The sequence below is a fragment of the Salarias fasciatus genome, chromosome 12 (assembly GCF_902148845.1).
Source record: "Salarias fasciatus chromosome 12, fSalaFa1.1, whole genome shotgun sequence".
Taxonomy (NCBI): domain Eukaryota; kingdom Metazoa; phylum Chordata; class Actinopteri; order Blenniiformes; family Blenniidae; genus Salarias; species Salarias fasciatus.
Genome location: NC_043756.1, coordinates 31779097 through 31798670, shown reverse-complemented (window position 1 = coordinate 31798670; position 19574 = coordinate 31779097). Strand labels below are relative to the sequence as shown.

At 55.7% G+C, this 19574-nt stretch overlaps 1 protein-coding gene across 1 annotated transcript; it reads left to right on the top strand.

Moving 5' to 3' along the window:
- The first annotated feature begins 635 nt into the window (after positions 1 to 635).
- On the top strand, positions 636 to 12180 carry LOC115398268 (disabled homolog 2-interacting protein-like). Its single transcript, XM_030104949.1, has 19 exons — positions 636 to 1052; positions 3632 to 3660; positions 4490 to 4634; positions 4733 to 4905; positions 4972 to 5243; positions 5327 to 5535; positions 5709 to 5853; positions 5966 to 6110; positions 6498 to 6734; positions 7085 to 7274; positions 7831 to 8084; positions 8166 to 8257; positions 8331 to 8804; positions 8876 to 9123; positions 9293 to 9406; positions 9693 to 9815; positions 10763 to 10842; positions 11724 to 11811; positions 11942 to 12180. The coding sequence occupies exons 1-19, from the start codon at positions 636 to 638 to the stop codon at positions 12110 to 12112; spliced, it is 3606 nt and encodes a 1201-aa protein (XP_029960809.1). The 3' UTR covers positions 12113 to 12180.
- The last annotated feature ends 7394 nt before the right edge of the window (positions 12181 to 19574 follow it).

Here is a 19574-nt window from a genome sequence, read left to right as displayed (position 1 = left end):
GACTCCTGGACTCAGAGGGACTCCTTGACCCAGAGGGACACCTGGACCTAGAGGGACTCCTGGACTCAGAGGGACTCCTGGACCCAGAGGGACTCCTGGACTCAGAGGGACTCCTGGACCCAGAAGGACTCCTGGACTCAGAGGGATCCCTGGGGGGCAGTGGAGCTGAGTTCCTGGACTCTGGACCTTTAGCATTGAGTTTCTCTGCCTCATGGTCCCGTCCGGAGACTTCGGTTCCGTCCTCTGAGGTCCTCATCTGTGGTTCTGATGCTCCTGAGGTGGACTAGACGTTGAACAGTCCCTGACCAGTCCAGTCTGAACGGGTCTGAGGACTCGCTGGACAGAGGCTCAGCTGGAACGTCCCCCAGGACCTCGGTCCTCGTCCTGTTTTCTCCTCTTTGTCTCTCAAGATGCTGTCCAGAATTTTTGATGGTCTCAGTTCCATCCAGTGTCTCATCTGGCTCCGGGACACAATGCTGGACTTGACAGTCCAGACCAGAGGTGGGAGATTGGAGCCTGATCAAGTCATCTAAATGCCATGTTTCTGCCCTCACCAGGTGCCTCAGACCAGCTGAGGAGCAGGGCTGATCAGATCCACCTGGTGCGGTACATGGTCCAGCAAACATGGCATGGAGATGACTCCATCAGGCTCCAACCTCCCACCTCTGGTCCAGACCGTCAGGGTCCAGACCGTCAGGGTCCAGACCATCAGGGTCCAGACCGTCAGGGTCCAGACCGTCAGGGTCCAGACCATCAGGGTCCAGACCGTTACGGTCCAGACCATCGTGGTCCAGACCGTCAGGGTCCAGACCACCATGGTCCAGACCGTCAGGGTCCAGACCATCAGGGTCCAGACCATCAGGGTCCAGACCGTTACGGTCCAGACCGTCAGGGTCCAGACCACCATGGTCCAGACCGTCAGGGTCCAGACCGTCAGGGTCCAGACCGTCAGGGTCCAGACCGTCAGGGTCCAGACCATCATGGTCCAGACCGTCAGGGTCCAGACTGTCATGGTCCAGACCGTCATGGTCCAGACCGTCAGGGTCCAGACCGTCAGGGTCCAGAGAGGATCGGTTCTTCCCTCACTCACTGAGTTCCCTTCATTCCACTGAAGACGGCTGAAGACAGTCTCTTGTGTGTGGGAGGGGGGTTCCTGTTCTTCTGGTCCAGGTTGCTGGTCCTCTGGTCCAGGTTGTTGGTCTTCTGGTCCAGGTTGCTGGTCTTCTGGTCCAGGTTGCTGGTAGGGTTGCACCGATACCATTTTTTGGTGGCCAATACCGCGCTGTTTGGAAAACCTGGGCCACCACGTGGGGGCGGTGTTGCTGTTCCTCCTCCTGCTCTCTGCTGCCCTCTGGTGTCGACCGGCTGCTGCTGCACAGCCGCCTCATCTCCACATTTACTACAGTTTGTATTTTTCGGGCCACAAGACGCAGCGGACAGGATGATGTAGCGTCCAGCCGCACGGAAGGAAGACCAGCTGGATTCTAAATGCTGGTCTATGAGTTTCAGAACTTTGTGGTTGTAACCACGGCAACGCTACAGCAAAACAACATCCATCCATCCATCCACCCATCCATCCACCCATCCATCCACCCATCCATCCACCCATCCATCCATCCATCCATCCACCCATCAATCCACTCATCCATCAATCCACCCATCCACCCACCCATCCATCCATCCATCCATCCATCCATCCACCCATCCATCCACCCATCCATCCATCCACCCATCCATCCATCAATCCACCCATCCATCCATCCATCCACCCATCCATCCATCCATCACCCATCCACGCATCCATCCATCCATCCACCCATCCATCCACCATCCATCCATCCATCCACCCATCCATCCATCCACCCATCCACGCATCCATCCATCCATCCACCATCCATCCACCCATCCATCCATCCATCCATCCATCCATCCATCCATCCATCCATCCATCCATCCACCTTCCACTGCTTATTGGGACCGGGTGGCAAAACAACAGTCTTAAAGCTGCTGTAGGCAGGATTCTGCTAGTCAGTGCTGATGTTTCTGTGTTTTCTTTGGATTAAATGTTAGAGTATCATTGATAATCCTTTAGGAGTGCAGCATCACTGCTCTACCGCGAGGGCGCAGCGCTTCCAACTGTCTCTGTTCTAAGCTGAAAAGGAATCTCCACAGCTCCAGGTATCTTTGACCAATCAGAAGAGCCCATGAGGCTCTAACCATGATTGGTCGAGGGGCGTTCGTCACAGGCTCTTGTGGGAGGGGCTTAACTTGCGTAAGGGCGTGATGTCAGAGAAAACAGGGCAGGATTGGCTGTGCTGGGTTTCAAATCGCCATCTTGCGTAGGTAACCTAAGCAGCTGAGAGGCAGCTCTCTCTCCAGCTTGTACTCTTACGGTTGCACTACGGCCATCTCTCTTGGCGTTACCGTCGACCGGGACTCACCACACTGCAGCCCCCTGACTAGCGGCTGAGCGGTTCATACATGAAGCGCAGCGCAGAGGATATGGAACGATGCTGACCGATTAAAAGAGCAAAGTACTGCAGAGCGGAACGACACACATCGTGTGGACCTGTACCTCCAGTCGGCTCCTGGAGCCCGGCTGCTTTCCTCACTTCACCAGGAACTCGGTTAAACTCCAGACTCAGTCTGCTCCTGCAGCTGGAGACCAGCTTCATCTCACAAACACTAATAAGACTCAGAGAGACTCACACAGACTCAGATCCAGGCTCTGGAACAGGACCTGCATCCTCACTGGGATGTAACATCCTGCTCATTCGCTGAAAACAGATGACGCAGCACGGCGGGGCGTTCAAGTGCAATATGAAAGTCTGTGAATGGCATCGGCGTGTCATTTGTTAGTACTCGCTGATACCGATACCAGCGTTTTAGAGCGGTATCGGGGCCACTGCCGATACTGGTATCGGTATCGGTGCATCCCTAGTTGCTGGTCTTCTGGTCCACCGACGCCTCCTGCTGGCTGGCTCGCCAAAATCTGTCCCACTTTTAAAATCGATCGCTGGCGAAACGCATTTTATTTGTCCTGAAGCCACAGCGACGGTGAGCAGAACAGAGACGTCTGTCTCGCTCTGTGGTGACCGGCCGGCTCTGCTTCCACCATGTGAAGAGCACAGCGCCGCCTGCTGGCCGCTCGCTGTAACCGCATCAGAGTGAAGCAGACCTGCTGGAAACCAGTAAAGCCACAACCAGGTGGAAATCTGGTTTCCATTGATGCATTCCATTGATGATGATGGGGGGGGGGGGGGGGGGGTCAGGAGACAGGGGAGCTGAGACATGAGGATCAGACAGGAAGTAGGGCAGCCTCACTGCAGGGGAGGGGCTGCTGCCAGAGGACGAGCCTCATCCAGAGAGAGAGAGAGAGAGAGAGAGGAGGGGGGTGCAGCTATCGGCAGACAGACAGGAGGACAGAAGACAGGAGGACAGAAGACAGGAGGACAGAAGACAGGAGGACAGACAGGGTTTTCAGAGATTCAGGATCAGCAGCGTCTTTCTGCTTCCGATCTTCCTCTGTGCTGTGGAGGACATGGATCCGTAACACCTCCCCCATCCTCCTCCTCCTCCTCCTCCTCCTCCATCATCTTCCCCCTTCCTCTCCCTCTCCCTCTTCCTCCTCCTCCTCCTCTTCCTCACACAGGATGCTCGGTGAGTCGCCGCTTGCATTCACTGCCTTTGTCCTCTAAATGCACAAATCTGTTGCAATCTGTGTGTGTGTGTGTGTTTGTGTGTGTGTGTGTGTGTGTGTGTGTGTGTCTGTGAGTGCGTGTGTGTGTGTGTGTGTGTTTCATTGATGCAGTTTGCACACAGCTAGCTGTGTTAGCATGTAGCAAAGCTAGACACATATGGTTGCTTAAAATGCTGAAAGACCCAACAGACACACACACATACACGCACGCGCACACACGCGCACACACACACACACACACACACACACACACACACACACACACACACATCATGAGCATGTGAGCAGCTAACATTAGACACCTTTTTCTAACAAGATGAGCAACCACACTGTGCGTGTGCGCGCGTGTGTGTGTGTGTGTGTGTGTGTGTGTGTGTGTGTGTGTAGTGTGTGTAGTGTGTGTGTGTGTGTGTGTGTGTGTGTGTGTGTGTCTGTGTGTGTGTGTGTGTTCATCCCTGATCACTAAATGCTTTCATTCTTGAGGGAAACGGTTTAGAGAACATCAGGAGAACCAGACTCAGAGCTGAACCAGGTTCTGGGTGGATCCTGATCCCGATGCTGATCCGGTTGGGTTCAGGATCAGGATCAGGATCAGGATCAGGTCCCACTGGGAGGAGGTCCTTAGGTCAGTCCAGGGCTCAGATCTGTTTTTTGGTCTGGGAGGGATTGGAGAACCTCCAGGCAGGAACAGCTGGAGAACCGGGTGTTGTGCTGGTTCCTGGTGGAACCCGGCGGTTCCGCCAGAACCCCTACTGCAGGTGTGTGTGTGTGTGTGTGTGTGTGTTGCAGGTGTGTGATGCGCCGGGTGCGCGGTGGCAGTCAGGACCCGTTGCTAAGCGCCGGCTGTGTGTCGTCTCTGGAGCTCAGGATGGACCAATCAGTGATCATCAAACCCGTCCACTCGTCCCTGCTGGGCCAGGACTACTGCTTCGAGGTACACACACACACACACACACACACACACACACACACACACACACACACACACACACAGCTGGTCTCCACGGTGATGGCCTCTCCCGCGTCTCCCAGGTAACGACCTCGACGGGAACCAAGTGCTTCTCGTGCCGCTCGGCGGCGGAGCGGGACAAATGGATGGAGAACCTGCGGCGGGCCGTCCACCCCAACAAGGACAACAGCCGGCGGCTGGAGAACGTCCTGACGGCGTGGGTGATTGAGGCCAAGGACCTGCCCGCCAAGAAACGGTAATCCCATCACTCCCGAGTCCCCGAGAGGTGCCGGTGCCGGTAGAGTAACGGGAACCGCCGCAGGTACTTCTGCGAGCTGTGCCTGGACGACTGTCTCTACGCCCGGACGTCCTGCAAGCTGAGGACGGACAACGTCTTCTGGGGCGAGCGCTTCGACTTCGGCGGCCTGCCGCCCGTCGCCGCGGTAACGCTGCACCTCTACAAAGACACCGACCGCAAGCGCAAGAAGGACAAGAGCAGCTACGTGGGACTGGTCAACATCCCCGTCGCCACGGTGACCGGGAGGCAGCTGGTGGAGAAGTGGTACAGCGTGAGCACGCCCAGCAGCAGCCGAGGTGGGTCCAGACCGGTCCGGGTGCAGACCGGGTCTCCAGCCGGTCCGGGTCTGACAGCCTCTGTGTGTGTGCCGGGTTCTCAGGGAAGTCGGCGGTCCCGACGGTGCGGGTCAAGGCGCGGTACCAGAGCATGGTCATCCTGCCCATGGAGCAGTACAAGGAGTTCGCCGAGTTCATCAGCTCCAACTACCTGCTGCTCTGCTCCACCCTGGAGGCCTCCATCAGCCTCCGCGCCAAGGAGGAGCTGGCCGCCGCGCTGGTGCACATCCTGCACAGCACCGGCAAGGCCAAGGTAGCCCCGCCCACAGCCAGGCCCCGCCCACAGCCAGGCCATGCCAGCACGGCAAAGGCCCCGCCCACACAACACAGGCTCCGCCCACAACCAGGCCCCGCCAACATCACAGACCACTCCCACACACACACCACTGACTCTGGCTATGTTTGACCTTTGACCCCTGTATACAGGACTTCCTCACGGACCTGATGATGTCAGAGGTGGATCGTTGCCGTGACAACGATCAGCTGATCTTCAGAGAAAACACGCTGGCCACAAAAAGTATCGAGGAATACTTGAAACTGATCGGACAGAAGTACCTTCAGGACGCCCTAGGTACACACACACACACACACACACACACACACACACACACACACACACACACACACAATGAGAAGACATCCTTTATTTCTGTGTGTGTGTGTGTGTGTGTGTGTGTCTCCAGGTGAGTTCATCAAGGCTCTGTACGAGTCTGATGAGAACTGTGAGGTCGACCCGTCCCGCTGTGCGACCTCTGACCTCGCCGAGCATCAGGCCAACCTGAGGATGTGCTGCGAACTGGCCTTCTGCAAGATCCTGGACTCCTACAGGTACACACACACACACACACACACACACACACACACACACACACACACACACACACACACACACACACACACAAAGGTACACATTCACACACAGGTACACAGCCAGGTGTGCCCAGGTGTTCTGGGGTGTGTCCAGGTGTGTCCAGGTACTATGGAGTGTGTCCAGGTGTGTCCAGGTTTGTCCAGGTGTTTTGGGGTGTGTCCAGGTGTGTCCAGGTGTTTTGGGGTGTGTCCAGGTGTGTGTAGGAATGTCCAGGTGTGTCCAGGTGTTTTGGGGTGTGTCCAGGTGTGTGTAGGAAAGTCCAGGTGTGTCCAGGTGTTCTGGGGTGTGTCCCGGTGTGTCCCGGTGTGTCCCGGTGTGTGTCCTCACACGCCGCTCTTCTTCAGGGTTTTCCCTCGCGAGCTGAAGGAGGTGTTTGCGTCGTGGCGTCAGGAGTGCGGTAACCGTGGGCGACCGGACATCAGCGAGCGTCTGGTCTCCGCCTCCTTGTTCCTGCGCTTCCTGTGTCCGGCGGTGATGTCCCCGTCCCTGTTCGACCTCACCCAGGAGTACCCGGACGAGCGCACGGCGCGAACTCTGACCCTGATCGCCAAGGTCATCCAGACCCTGGCCAACTTCAGCAAGTGAGGGGGGTCTGTCCCCATGTCTCTGAAATGTCCCTGTGTCTCTGATCTGTCCCTGTCTCCCCGATCTGTCCCTGTCTCTCTGGTCTGTCCCCGTGTCTCTGGTCTGTCCCCGTGTCTCTAATCTGTCCCCGTGTCTCTAATCTCTCTCCGTGTCTCTGATCTGTCCCCGTGTCTCTGATCTGTCCCCGTGTCTCTGATCTGTCCCCGTGTCTCTGATCTGTCCCCGTGTCTCTAATCTCTCTCCGTGTCTCTGATCTGTCCCCGTGTCTCTGATCTGTCCCCGTGTCTCTGATCTGTCCCTGTCTCTTCGGTCCGTCCCTGTCTGTCCGTCCCCGTCCCCGGTCCAGGTTCGGGACGAAGGAGGAGTACATGCTGTTCATGAACGACTTTGTGGAGCGGCAGTGGAGCAGCATGCAGCGCCTCCTGCTGGAGATCTCCAACCCCGAAGGCCTCGGCCAGACGGCCGGCTTCGACGGCTACATCGACCTGGGGAGGGAGCTGTCCAGCCTGCACACGCTGCTGACCGAGCTGGACCAGGTGACGAGCAGGGGACGGGCAGGGGACGGGCAGGGGACGGGCAGGGGACGAGCAGGGGACGAGCAGGGGACGGGGACGGGCAGGGGACGAGCAGGGGACGAGCAGGGGACGGGCAGGGGACGGGCAGGGGACGGGCAGGGGACGAGCAGGGGACGGGCAGGGGACGAGCAGGGGACGAGCAGGGGACGGGCAGGGGACGAGCAGGGGACGAGCAGGGGACAGGCAGGGGACGGGCAGGGGACGAGCAGGGGACGAGCAGGGGACGAGCAGGGGACAGGCAGGGGACGGGCAGGGGACGAGCAGGGGACGAGCAGGGGACGAGCAGGGACAGGCAGGGGACGGGCAGGGGACGAGCAGGGGACGAGCAGGGGACGGGGCTGGACGGGTGGAGACTGATCTACGACACTCCTGATTATATGGACTGGGCCCCAGCTCGGAGCTCCATCAGGGGCCTCACTGCTTTGCTTTGATTATTTCAACACTGAAACTCTCTCCCTCTCCCTCTCTCTCTCTCCCTCTCTCTCTCTCTCTCTCTCTCTCTCTCTCTCTCCTGCAGTCATGTCTCTCTAAGCTCAGCCCTCTTCCTCGGATCCTCAGAGACGTGTCGGCGGCTCTTGCTAACCCGGGGGGCGTGTCTGGCGTTGGGGGCGTGTCTGGCGTTGGGGGCGTGTCGGTGTCTTCTCCAGAGCCTCAGCGAGTTGTGTCCCCGCCCCCTCTGTCCCCGCCCCCTCTGTCCCCGCCTCTGTCTCCTCCTCTGGCAGCCTGTAATCCCTCCATCGGCCTGCAGGGCGGCGTGGGACTGGATGGAGGGTGAGGTCTCACACACACACACACACACACACACACACACACACGCACACGCCCAGCCCCTCTCAGACCCTGTCCCTGCAGGATGGTGGACTTCACCCGGCTCCCGTCTCCGACTCCAGAGAACAAAGACCTGTTCTTCGTGACTAAAGGCTCCAGCCTGCAGCCGGCGTCAGGTGACTCCGCCCCCTCCTCTCCGCCCGCCGCTGTCTCCTCTCGGCGTCTGACCTCTGACCTCTGACCCCGCAGGCCCGCGGGGCTCCCCGGCCCCGAGCTCCTCCTACTCCGAGCCCAACGAGAACGAGGCGGCGTTCGAAATGACCAACGGCGGGCGGAGGGAGGGGGCGGAGCTTACCGAGGAAAGCCGCAGCCTGTCCCTGGTGGACCTGCGGGACTCCGCCCCCGGCGACGGCCTGGACGAGAGCCAATGGCAGCGCAGGCCGGGGCTCCTCCCCCTGTCCTTCCAGAACCCGGTGTACCACATGAGCGCCACGTCGCCGCGGCCGCCACAGCAGCCGGCGGACGCCACGCCCCCCGACGGCTCGGGGTCGCACGGCGCCGCCGACGAGCGGGGCGTCACGGCCGCCAAGCCCGCCTTCCTCACCCAGATGTCGGTGGGGCTGGGGGGGGCGGAGAGGGGGGAGCGGCTGTCGGCCATGTCGAGCAGCAGCAGCGGCGAGGAGTACTCCCGCCGGGCGCTGCCGCTCAGCGAGACGCTCGCAGGTTTGGCCCCGCCCCCCGCCGCCGCGCCAACTCTCGTTTCCGCCGCTGATGATGTCGCCGTTGCCCCGCAGGTGGCTCCGCCCCCCCGCGGCAGAACTCCTCGGGTCCCCAGAGGCGCATCGACCAGCCCCCCCCGCCGGCGCCGCCGCGGGGCCGCACGCCGCCCGGCGTCGGAGGCTCCGCCTACCCGCCGCGCCCCGCCTCCGGCAGCATGATGTCCTCCAGCCCCGACTGGCCCAGCAGCGGACAGTCGCGGCTCAGACAGACGTCCTCGTCCTCCAAAGGAGACAGCCCCGAGAAGCAGCGGCCCGTCACCAAGGTAACGCTGTCACCACGGCAACCAGGCCCTGCTGTCGCTATGGCAACCGCATCCCTGTACTCACTGCAAGACAGCTTCATTAAGAGAGGAGACAGACAGTGTCCAGGGTCCAGGTCTCAGTGGTTCAGGTCTCTGGTGGCTTCAGGTCTCTGCTGGTCTCTGGTTCCAGGCCCCGTCCCCCTGTGCTCTGGACCGGACCGCTGCTTGGCTCCTGAACATGAACTCCACCTCGTCCTACGGAGAGACGGAGGACGATCGCCATGACGACGCGCTGGTGGACAAGGTAAGAGGACGAGACAGGAGCCACAGCCACAAACAGCCACAAAGAGGACCTGGACCAGAGACCAGGCGGGTCCCTGGACTCTATGGTCCAGTTCCAGGTTCTTCACTTCAGGTTCCACACATTATGGAACAGGCTGGAACAGGAACCAGTGAGAACCTGGACCTGTGTGTGTGTGTGTGTGTGTGTGTGTGTGTGTGTGTGTGTGTGTGTGTGTGTGTGTGTGTGTGTGTGTGTGTGTGTGTGTGTGTGTGTGTGTGTGTGTGTGTGTGTGTGTGTGTGTGTGCAGTACCAGCAGGAGATCGCCTTGCTGCAGGAGAAGCTCCGAGTCGCTGCTCTTCGTCAGGAGGAGTGTGAAGCTCGCCTGATGGTCCAGGACCAGCAGAACCAGCGCATGCTGCAGGAGTACCAGGTGAGCAGGTCACATGACTCTCAGGTCACCTGACTCTCTCAGGTCACGTGACTCTCTCAGGTCACATGACTCTCTCCCAGGTCACATGACGCTCTCCCAGGTCACATGACTCTCTCAGGTCACATGACTCTCAGGTCACCTGACTCTCTCAGGTCACCTGACTCTCTCAGGTCACATGACTCTCTCAGGTCACATGACTCTCTCCCAGGTCACATGACGCTCTCCCAGGTCACATGACGCTCTCCCAGGTCACATGACTCTCTCAGGTCACATGACTCTCTCCCAGGTCACATGACTCTCTCCCAGGTCACATGACTCTCTCTCAGGTCACATGACTCTCAGGTCACCTGACTCTCTCAGGTCACCTGACTCTCTCAGGTCACATGACTCTCTCCCAGGTCACATGACTCTCTCTCAGGTCACATGACTCTCAGGTCACCTGACTCTCTCAGGTCACATGACTCTCAGGTCACCTGACTCTCTCAGGTCACATGACTCTCTCCCAGGTCACATGACTCTCCCAGGTCACATGACTCTCTCCCAGGTCACATGACGCTCTCCCAGGTCACATGACTCTCTCAGGTCACATGACTCTCTCCCAGGTCACATGACTCTCCCAGGTCACATGACTCTCTCCCAGGTCACATGACTCTCTCCCAGGTCACATGACTCTCCCAGGTCACATGACTCTCTCTCAGGTCACATGACTCTCTCTCAGGTCACATGACTCTCTCTCAGGTCACATGACTCTCCCAGGTCACATGACTCTCTCCCAGGTCACATGACTCTCCCAGGTCACATGACTCTCCCAGGTCACATGACTCTCTCAGGTCACATGACTCTCCCAGGTCACATGACTCTCTCCCAGGTCACATGACTCTCTCAGGTCACATGACTCTCCCAGGTCACATGACTCTCTCAGGTCACATGACTCCACTGTGTTTCAGGCCCGTCTTGAAGACACGGAGAGCCGCCTGAGGAGGCTGCAGGACGACAAGGACCTTCAGATGAACAGCATCATCAGCAGGTCTGGAACCAGACCGGAACCGTCCAGAACACCTCAGAACCGCCTACAACACCTCAGAACAGGGACCAGAACACCTCTGAACAGGGACCAGAATGTTTCCCCATGTCTGACAGAACTCGGAACCGGTTCACAGCTCAGATCAGAGTACTGATCCTGCTGGTTCCTCAAAATCACTTCTGTTAAAAGATCAAGTCGCCTCGAGAACCTGAGACGGTCTCCTGTTCCCAGACCACTATGAGGCCCCGGGTCTCTGTTGAGGCCCCGGGTCTCTGTTGAGGCCCCGGGTCTCTGTTGAGGACCCGGGTCTCTGTAGACCTCCAGACCACTATGAGGCCCCCGTTCTTCATATTTTCTTTAGGACGCTGGAGAACCTTCAGAACTCAGACTGTCTTGTTCTCTTGAACTAAAACCCGGTTCAGGATCACAGGTGTTCCTGTCCTGGAGAACGCTGGACCAGTTCTCTGGACCTCTGTGGTCTGATGTGTCCCAGACCTCCGGGGACGTGGACTGAAGTGTGTTTTAATGAGGGGTGTGAACAGGACCACAAACAGACCGCAGAACCCTGGTCATGGTCCTGGTCCTGTCAGAACCTGGCCCTGGTCCTGGTCCTGGTCCTGGTCCTGTCAGAACCTGGTCCTGGTCTGTGAGATCCTGAATGAGTCTTTGTCCCTTCAGAGCCTGGAGTAAACTAAGTGAATGTCCTGTCCCCTGTCCTCTGTCCTCTGTCCCCTGTCCTCCCCCTGTCCCCTGTCCCCTGTCCCCTGTCCCCTGTCCCCCTGTCCCCTGTCCCCTGTCCCCTCTCCCCTCTCCCCTGTCCCCTGTCCTCCCCCTGTCCCCTGTCCTCCCCCTGTCCTCTGTCCCCTGTCCCCTGTCCCCTGCAGGTTGATGGCTGTAGAAGAAGAACTGAAGAAGGACCATTCAGACATGCAGGCTGTGGTCGACTCCAAGCAGAAGATCATCGAGGCCCAGGTACCCGTCTGTCCGTCTGTCCCTCTGCCCCTGTGTCCCTGTGTCCCTCTGTCTCACCCTGCATCACCCGTCTGTCCCTCTGTCCTGTCTGTCCCCCTGTCTCACCCTGTCCCGCCCGTCTGTCCCCCAGGAGAAGCGGATCTCCAGTCTGGACGCGGCGAACACTCGCCTGATGGCGGCGCTGTCCCAGCTGAAGGAGCGCTACGCCGCCACGTCCCAGAGGAACGGCCTGTCCCCCAGCAACACCTCGTCCCTGCAGATCACCGAGAACGGAGAGTTCCGCAACTCCGGCAACTGCTGAGCTCCCAAGCTCTGATTGGCCGTCCCTGCAGGGAGGGGGAGGGGCTTGACGCGAGGAACCAGATGGAGGCGGGGCCAAAGTGGACAGTTTGACCAGATGTGAGCTTGTGGGCTGGCTCCTCCTCCACAACAGACTCCTCCCCCTCCGGGCCTGACTCCTTCCACTCCAGGACAGACTCCTCCCCCTCCGGGCCTGACTCCTCCCCCTCTGGGCCTGGCTCCGCCTCCCGGTTGCTTTCACTCTTTCATTTTGCATGTTGACCCGGTGTCCCGGCCTCGGACGGCGTGGGGGACTCTGCCGGTCCGTCTCCATGTTCCTCTTTCCGTTGGACAGAACCGTCCCTGCAGGTTAGCGTAGATTAGCACGCGGCGGCGGCGGCGGCGTTTCCGGGGCGACCAGTGTGTTTAGTTCACGTCCATCCAGGAGAGAGTTCACCGTAGCTCGTGTCGTTTCAGAGAATTTTAATGTAAACAACAGATTTTATTGTATAAACTTTAAAAGATGACGGTGCACACACACACACACACACACACACACACACACACACGCACACACACACACACACACACGCGCACACACACACACACACACACACACACACACACACACACACACACACAGCTGTATTGTGGCTTTTGTCTGGTTTGTTTCAGATCTTATTTATCGATATGACTATTTATAAAAGCTCCAATAAACAGCTGTTGCCATGGAGACGTCCCACAGCTCATTGTTTGGACGGCCCGGTCCCGGTGGTCCCGGTGGTCCCGGTGGTCCCGGCCGGTACCGGTCGCTCCTGAAGTCGCTCTGCAGTTCAACCCCCGCTGACACCAAGGCCCCGTTTCCACGACAACGGTGCCGGAGCCACAGGAAGCAGGTGAGCTTTGACTACAGAACAAACAGCACCACCTAGTGGACCCGCGTGGAACCAGATCGTTGCCGTGGAAACAGGCCATGTGCAGCAGAACGTGTCAGAGGTGGCCATATTGGATGAGGACCCATTTTTAGTGTTCAGGTCAGACTTCCTGGATGAGTATCAGATCGAACCAGGAGGAAGGAGTGGAGTTCTGGAGGTGACGCCAAGAACCTGTCCAACACCCAGAGAACCAGTAACCATGGAGACGGCAGCGGAGACGCCCTGGAACCTCCTCCACCTGATACCGGACCAGGTGCTAATCATGCTAATAATGCTAACACTGTGCTACGAAGCGGCCATGTTGGAACTGGAGCCGTACGAAGCGGATCCCATTTACCCCGCGGCGACGGAACGTTCTCAAGACGATGTCAGTTTCCACGGAAACGGCAGAAGCCGGGAGTTGGTGGAATGTTGTCGTCGCCGTCGTCGTGGAAACGGCGCTTAAGTCTGATCAAGCATCCAACATACAAACGACTGGCTGCATCAGGGGTCAGAGGTCATCAGGGACGACCCCGCCTTCACCACGGGCTGACCTCCAGCCTTCGGCCCGGAACAGGCGGCGTCGGCCACCTGTGATTGGCCGTTCTCTCCGGAGGAACACGGTCTGTTCTCCCAGTGTGTGTTGTGGACTAATACAGCACCGTTGTCATGGAAACAGACGGTCTACCTGGACAGCGCCGGCGCCCCGGCTAGACTCCGCCCCCTGCCAGGTGAAGCGGGTGGAGCACACGGCGCCTGCAGTTGATGTCACCCTGTTTGTTGTCATGGCGATGCACTGTAAAAAATAATTCTATTAATAATAATTCTATTAATAATAATTCTAATAATTCTTTTAGTCATGATAAATTAAGAATTTTAGTCAGCAGGACTTCATATTATTGAAACAGTTGTGATAACTCAAGATGTTGTGTTTATGTTGTGTTCACTAAAGAAAATTTGTTAAACTTAGAAAAACGATTCCAGCAGAATTAGGAATTTGAGTCAAAACGATTAACCGATTATACTTCTCCTCATTGGACATTTCTGATGACGTCAGCACGTTGAACGTGCATTCAAACAGCCCGGCGGTTCTGCTGTCCGCCATTTCTGCAGCTGCACGCGACGTGTTCCTTCAGTCTGGGTTCAGTCACGCTCACATATTCAGAAAAGGTAAGTCACCGACCGTTCTTTATGAATACTGCCCAGAGGTTTTTTCTTGCTTTTAACTTGTTAAGTTATTAGAAGGCTAAACATGAGACCTTTAGCTATGCTAAGTGGAGCTTCTCAGGACAACGAGCGAGACACACTTTGCGATTTTAAACATGTTAATTCACAACTTGTCACTGAACGAGATGAATCCAGTCTGCTCTGTGCAGACTGCACCATGAAAACGCAAGTTGAATTGCAGCAGACGATGTTTGATGATGTTTGTGAGTGCACGGTGGGGGAGGGGAGGGGAGGGGGGGGTGTCGAATCTGTCAGTCTTGTAAATCTGTCAGTACAGATTCCACACATGTTTCTGACATTAAGTCTTAATTCAAAAACAAGCATTTTTTAAGTTTTAAGGGAAAACAATGTTGTTGTTGTTTTTATGGTGTTTACTTTTGTTCCCTTCAAGGTCCAAGTCTTCAGTTTAGTTGAGGAATAAACAGCACAGTGCTGCTGCCCTCAGCCCACCTAAAATATTTTTCAGCTTTTAAATCCTTTAAACTGTTGAATTTGACACAAAAGCTATGCATTGATAGGCAAGTGTATGTGCACGCCTCTGGAACATCAAAACTATTATGACTGTTGAGTGTGTTGTGACCATTGTCTCTGTACTAATATGAGATTTTCTGTTGTAGCTCATCGTATTTGCTCCACCTGGCTGCTTCATGGATGAGATGCACAGGTAAGCTTTGCACTTCTGTCACGGGAAACACAGAAGAACACTTGAACACTACAGAACCAGCCGTGGTCATGATGGAAGCAGTTTAGCTGTCCTTTGCATTTACAGTGATTGTGTGTGTGTGTGTGTGTTTTTTTTTAAATCTCTCCAAACCATGTGAGACAACATGGATTTAGCAGGAGCAAACCAGTGGACCTTGAAGTTAAATGTCTCTTTTGTGACTTTGAGGAACCTGCAGACAATTAAAAATTCTAACAGTGTTTTCTTCTGTTTTTCTTTTTATCTTTGAGGAGCCCACAGACATGGAGGACGACGTGACGAGGGGACTGAACGTGGGAATCCTCAGAATACCAGAAGGGGAGGATCTGACGGACCTGGCTGTGGTGCTGGAGGCTCAGATCATCCTGCATGGCATCCAGGACTACTCACTACTCTGCTGTTTGGACTCCTGTATGTACTCAACATCGACTACACCACGGAGCTAAAATATACCTTTGAAGTCATTCCGAAGGTTGTGATGGGCATCGGAAGTGACCACTGCTCAGCAAGAGTCCATGGACTGAGGACCAGAGTCCTCTGTGGGACTGTAGGAACCACACAGAGACCATTGCTGCAAAGTATGTCACTGCTATAATGTTCCAGAACTGTCTCGAAGGTTTCATTTAGTCTCTGTTGTACTGTTCTTGTGACACTATTCGGGTACCACTTTGTAAAAATGTTGCTAAATTAAGAGATTTCCTCACAAGCCCAGTCTATAAAGGCAGGAGATTGTGTTGCGTGTGGGCCCAGCATTCTCCTCCAGTTTCATCTGGTTTTATTGGGTTTTAATTGGAGAATGTCATTCTTGAAATGGGTCTTTCAGTATTGTCAATTTAACAGTTTTACAGTGTTGTAAGTTCACAGTTCTCTTCAGTCCAAGCATTTGGCAAGAATCTCTTTTTTCAGTGTCAGTGCTCAGTTTAACTGCAAACTTTTTTCATATGTGAGCACGGTGACAAAGAAATGTTTTTTTCCTCAGATAGTTACCATGATGAGATGGTATTGAGAAAATGTTTGATGGGAATCTGTGATGTCGTTGCTAAATAACTTGTTAATAAATGTTGCAGTGGTGAAAAGACGGAACTTGATTTTTTAATTTTTTTTTCTGCAAATGTATAGAGACGAGATTAAGTTCAACAAACATGTAAGGACTTATCTGTATGCAGAACTTTAAAACTTTATTAGAATTGAGTCCTGTTGAAGCGGACTCCAATGCAATGTAATTTTCAGCTGACAAAAAGTAAAGTTAGGTTAACTCAACATTGTAGGTAAACTGAACAGTAAATTAAGTTATTTCAGACTTGTAATTTCAGTTGAAAGGGATTAAATGATTGTGTTGACTAAACTATAGAATTCTATTGGAACTGATTTTTACTCAAGTTATGAAAACTTAAAAATTTGAGTATAATTGAATTGGAATCAATTTCATTCAATTTGAAAATACCATTTATTTTGAATAGTTCTGAAGTTACTTGAAATTATTTTCTTAAATTAAAGCAACTCAAAATTCTAAGGCAGCTTGGACACTCACTTTTTTAAGTTGAAACAAAGAGTTATTTTTTTACGGTGTGACGACAGTGAATGATGACAGTGAAATGGATTTCCTCCATAAAACAGCTGTAATAAGATCAGAACTGAGTCGTGGAAACACCTGGAGGAAACACCTGGAGGGAACACCTGGAGGAAACACCTGGAGGGAATACCTGGAGGGAACACCTGGAGGAAACACCTGGAGGGAACACCTGGAGGAAACACCTGGAGGGAACACCTGGAGGAAACACCTGGAGGGAACACCTGGAGGAAACACCTGGAGGAAACACCTGGAGGGAACATCTGGAGGAAACACCTGGAGGGAACACCTGGAGGAAACACCTGGAGGAAACACCTGGAGGGAACACCTGGAGGGAACACCTGGAGGAAACACCTGGAGGAAACACCTGGAGGAAACACCTGGAGGGAACACCTGGAGGGAACACCTGGAGGAAACACCTGGAGGAAACACCTGGAGGGAACACCTGGCGGGAACACCTGGAGGGAACACCTGGAGGAAACACCTGGAGGAAACACCTGGAGGAAACACCTGGAGGGAACACCTGGAGGGAACACCTGGAGGGAACACCTGGAGGAAACACCTGGAGGGAACACCTGGAGGGAACACCTGGAGGGAACACCTGGCGGGAACACCTGGAGGAAACACCTGGAGGAAACACCTGGAGGGAACATCTGGAGGGAACACCTGGAGGGAACACCTGGAGGGAACACCTGGCGGGAACACCTGGAGGAAACACCTGGAGGAAACACCTGGAGGGAACATCTGGAGGAAACACCTGGAGGGAACACCTGGAGGAAACACCTGGAGGAAACACCTGGAGGAAACACCTGGAGGGAACACCTGGAGTGAACACCTGGAGGGAACACCTGGAGGGAACACCTGGAGTGAACACCTGGAGGAAACACCTGGAGGGAACACCTGGAGGGAACACCTGGAGGAAACACCTGGAGGAAACACCTGGAGGGAACACCTGGAGGAAACACCTGGAGGAAACACCTGGAGGAAACACCTGGAGGGAACACCTGGAGGGAACACCTGGAGGAAACACCTGGAGGAAACACCTGGAGGGAACACCTGGAGGAAACACCTGGAGGGAACACCTGGAGGGAACACCTGGAGGGAACACCTGGCGGGAACACCTGGAGGAAACACCTGGAGGAAACACCTGGAGGGAACACCTGGAGGAAACACCTGGAGGAAACATCTGGAGGGAACACCTTGAGGAAACAACTTGAGAAAACACCTGGAGGAAACACCTGGAGGAAACAACTTGAGAAAACACCTGGAGGAAACACCTGGAGGAAACAACTTGAGAAAACACCTGGAGGAAACACCTGGAGGAAACACCTGGAGGAAACACCTGGAGGAAACACCTGGAGGAAACACCTGGAGGGAACACCTGGAGGGAACACCTGGAGGGAACACCTGGAGGGAACACCTGGAGGATTTAGAGGGAAGTTGAAACTGATCCCGGTCAGGACGTCGGAGTCCGAGACCTGAATGAGATCTGGAATAAAGAAAACACAACAGAGACGCGACGTCTCCGAGGAAAGAATGAAAATCTGAAGCAGCAGAAAGAATCCAAACCTCAGAGAAGCAGGCCTGCAGCGGCTCACTGAGAGACAGAGACAGAGACAGAGACAGAGACAGAGACACGGAGAGACAGAGAGACAGAGACAGAGACAGAGAGACACGGAGAGACAGAGAGACAGAGAGACAGAGAGACAGAGAGACAGAGACAGAGACAGAGACATAGAGACAGAGAGACAGAGAGACACGGAGAGACAGAGAGACAGAGAGACACGGAGAGACAGAGAGACAGAGAGACACGGAGAGACAGAGACACGGAGAGACAGAGACAGAGACAGAGAGACAGAGAGACAGAGAGACACGGAGAGACAGAGACACGGAGAGACAGAGACAGAGACAGAGACACGGAGAGACAGAGAGACAGAGACAGAGAGACAGAGACACGGAGACACGGAGAGACAGAGACACGGAGACACGGACGTCCCTGCAGGACAGACTGCAGGACGGACTGCAGGGACGGCGGCACAGATCCGGTTCTGACCGGTTCCAGCCTCGTCACTGCGGTTCTGAGGAGGAACCGCCGACAGCAGAACCAGAACCGTCCTGGAGGAGTTCAGACGGTGACCCGGGTCACCGGGCGGTCCGGGCCGAGACGCTGGTCCACTGTGTCCCCTGGACGGTCCATGTCCTCCAGACCGGTCGGACAGACGGACAGAACCGGTATTTATGGTGTCAGAGCCGCCAGGAGCTGCAGTCAGAAGCTGACCCCTGACCCCTGACCCCTGACCCCGTCTGCCCCCTGCAGGGTTCTGCCCCGCTGCCGCTCTGACCTCTGACCTCTGATTCTTCCATGCTGAGCGAGCCTCCTGGCTGCAGCAGCAGAGCGGCGTTCTGGATCTGCTCCTGGTTCTGGATCTGCTCCTGGTCCTGGATCTGCTCCTGGTCCTGGATCTGCTCCTGGTTCTGGATCTGCTCCTGGTCCTGGATCTGCTCCTGGTTCTGGATCTGCTCCTGGTTCTGGATCTGCTCCTGGTTCTGGATCTGCTCCTGGTTCTGGATCTGCTCCTGGTTCTGGATCTGCTCCTGGTTCTGGATCTGCTCCATGTTCTCTTCTGCTGGTCAACCTGAAACCTGCTGGAACCCACGGTCAGGCTCTGGTCCTGGAGGAGGTCTGGACCGGGTCACAGTCTGGAGTCTGGAGTCTGGACCGGGTCACAGTCTGGAGTCTGGAGTCTGGACTGGGTCACAGTCTGGAGTCTGGAGTCTGGACCGGGTCACAGTCTGGAGTCTCCTGGAGGTTCCAGCAGTGGAGTCTTCTGTCGTCCTCAGAGACAGCGGCTCTCCCTGAGACTCCAGTCCAGGTCCAGTCCAGGTCCAGTCCAGGTCCAGTCCAGGTTCCAGTCCAGGTTCCAGTCCAGTTCCAGTCCAGGTTCCAGTCCAGTTCCAGTCCAGGTCCAGTCCAGGTCCAGTCCAGGTCCAGTCCAGGTTCCAGTCCAGGTCCAGTCCAGGTCCAGTCCAGTTCCAGTCCAGGTCCAGTCCAGGTCCAGTCCAGTTCCAGTCC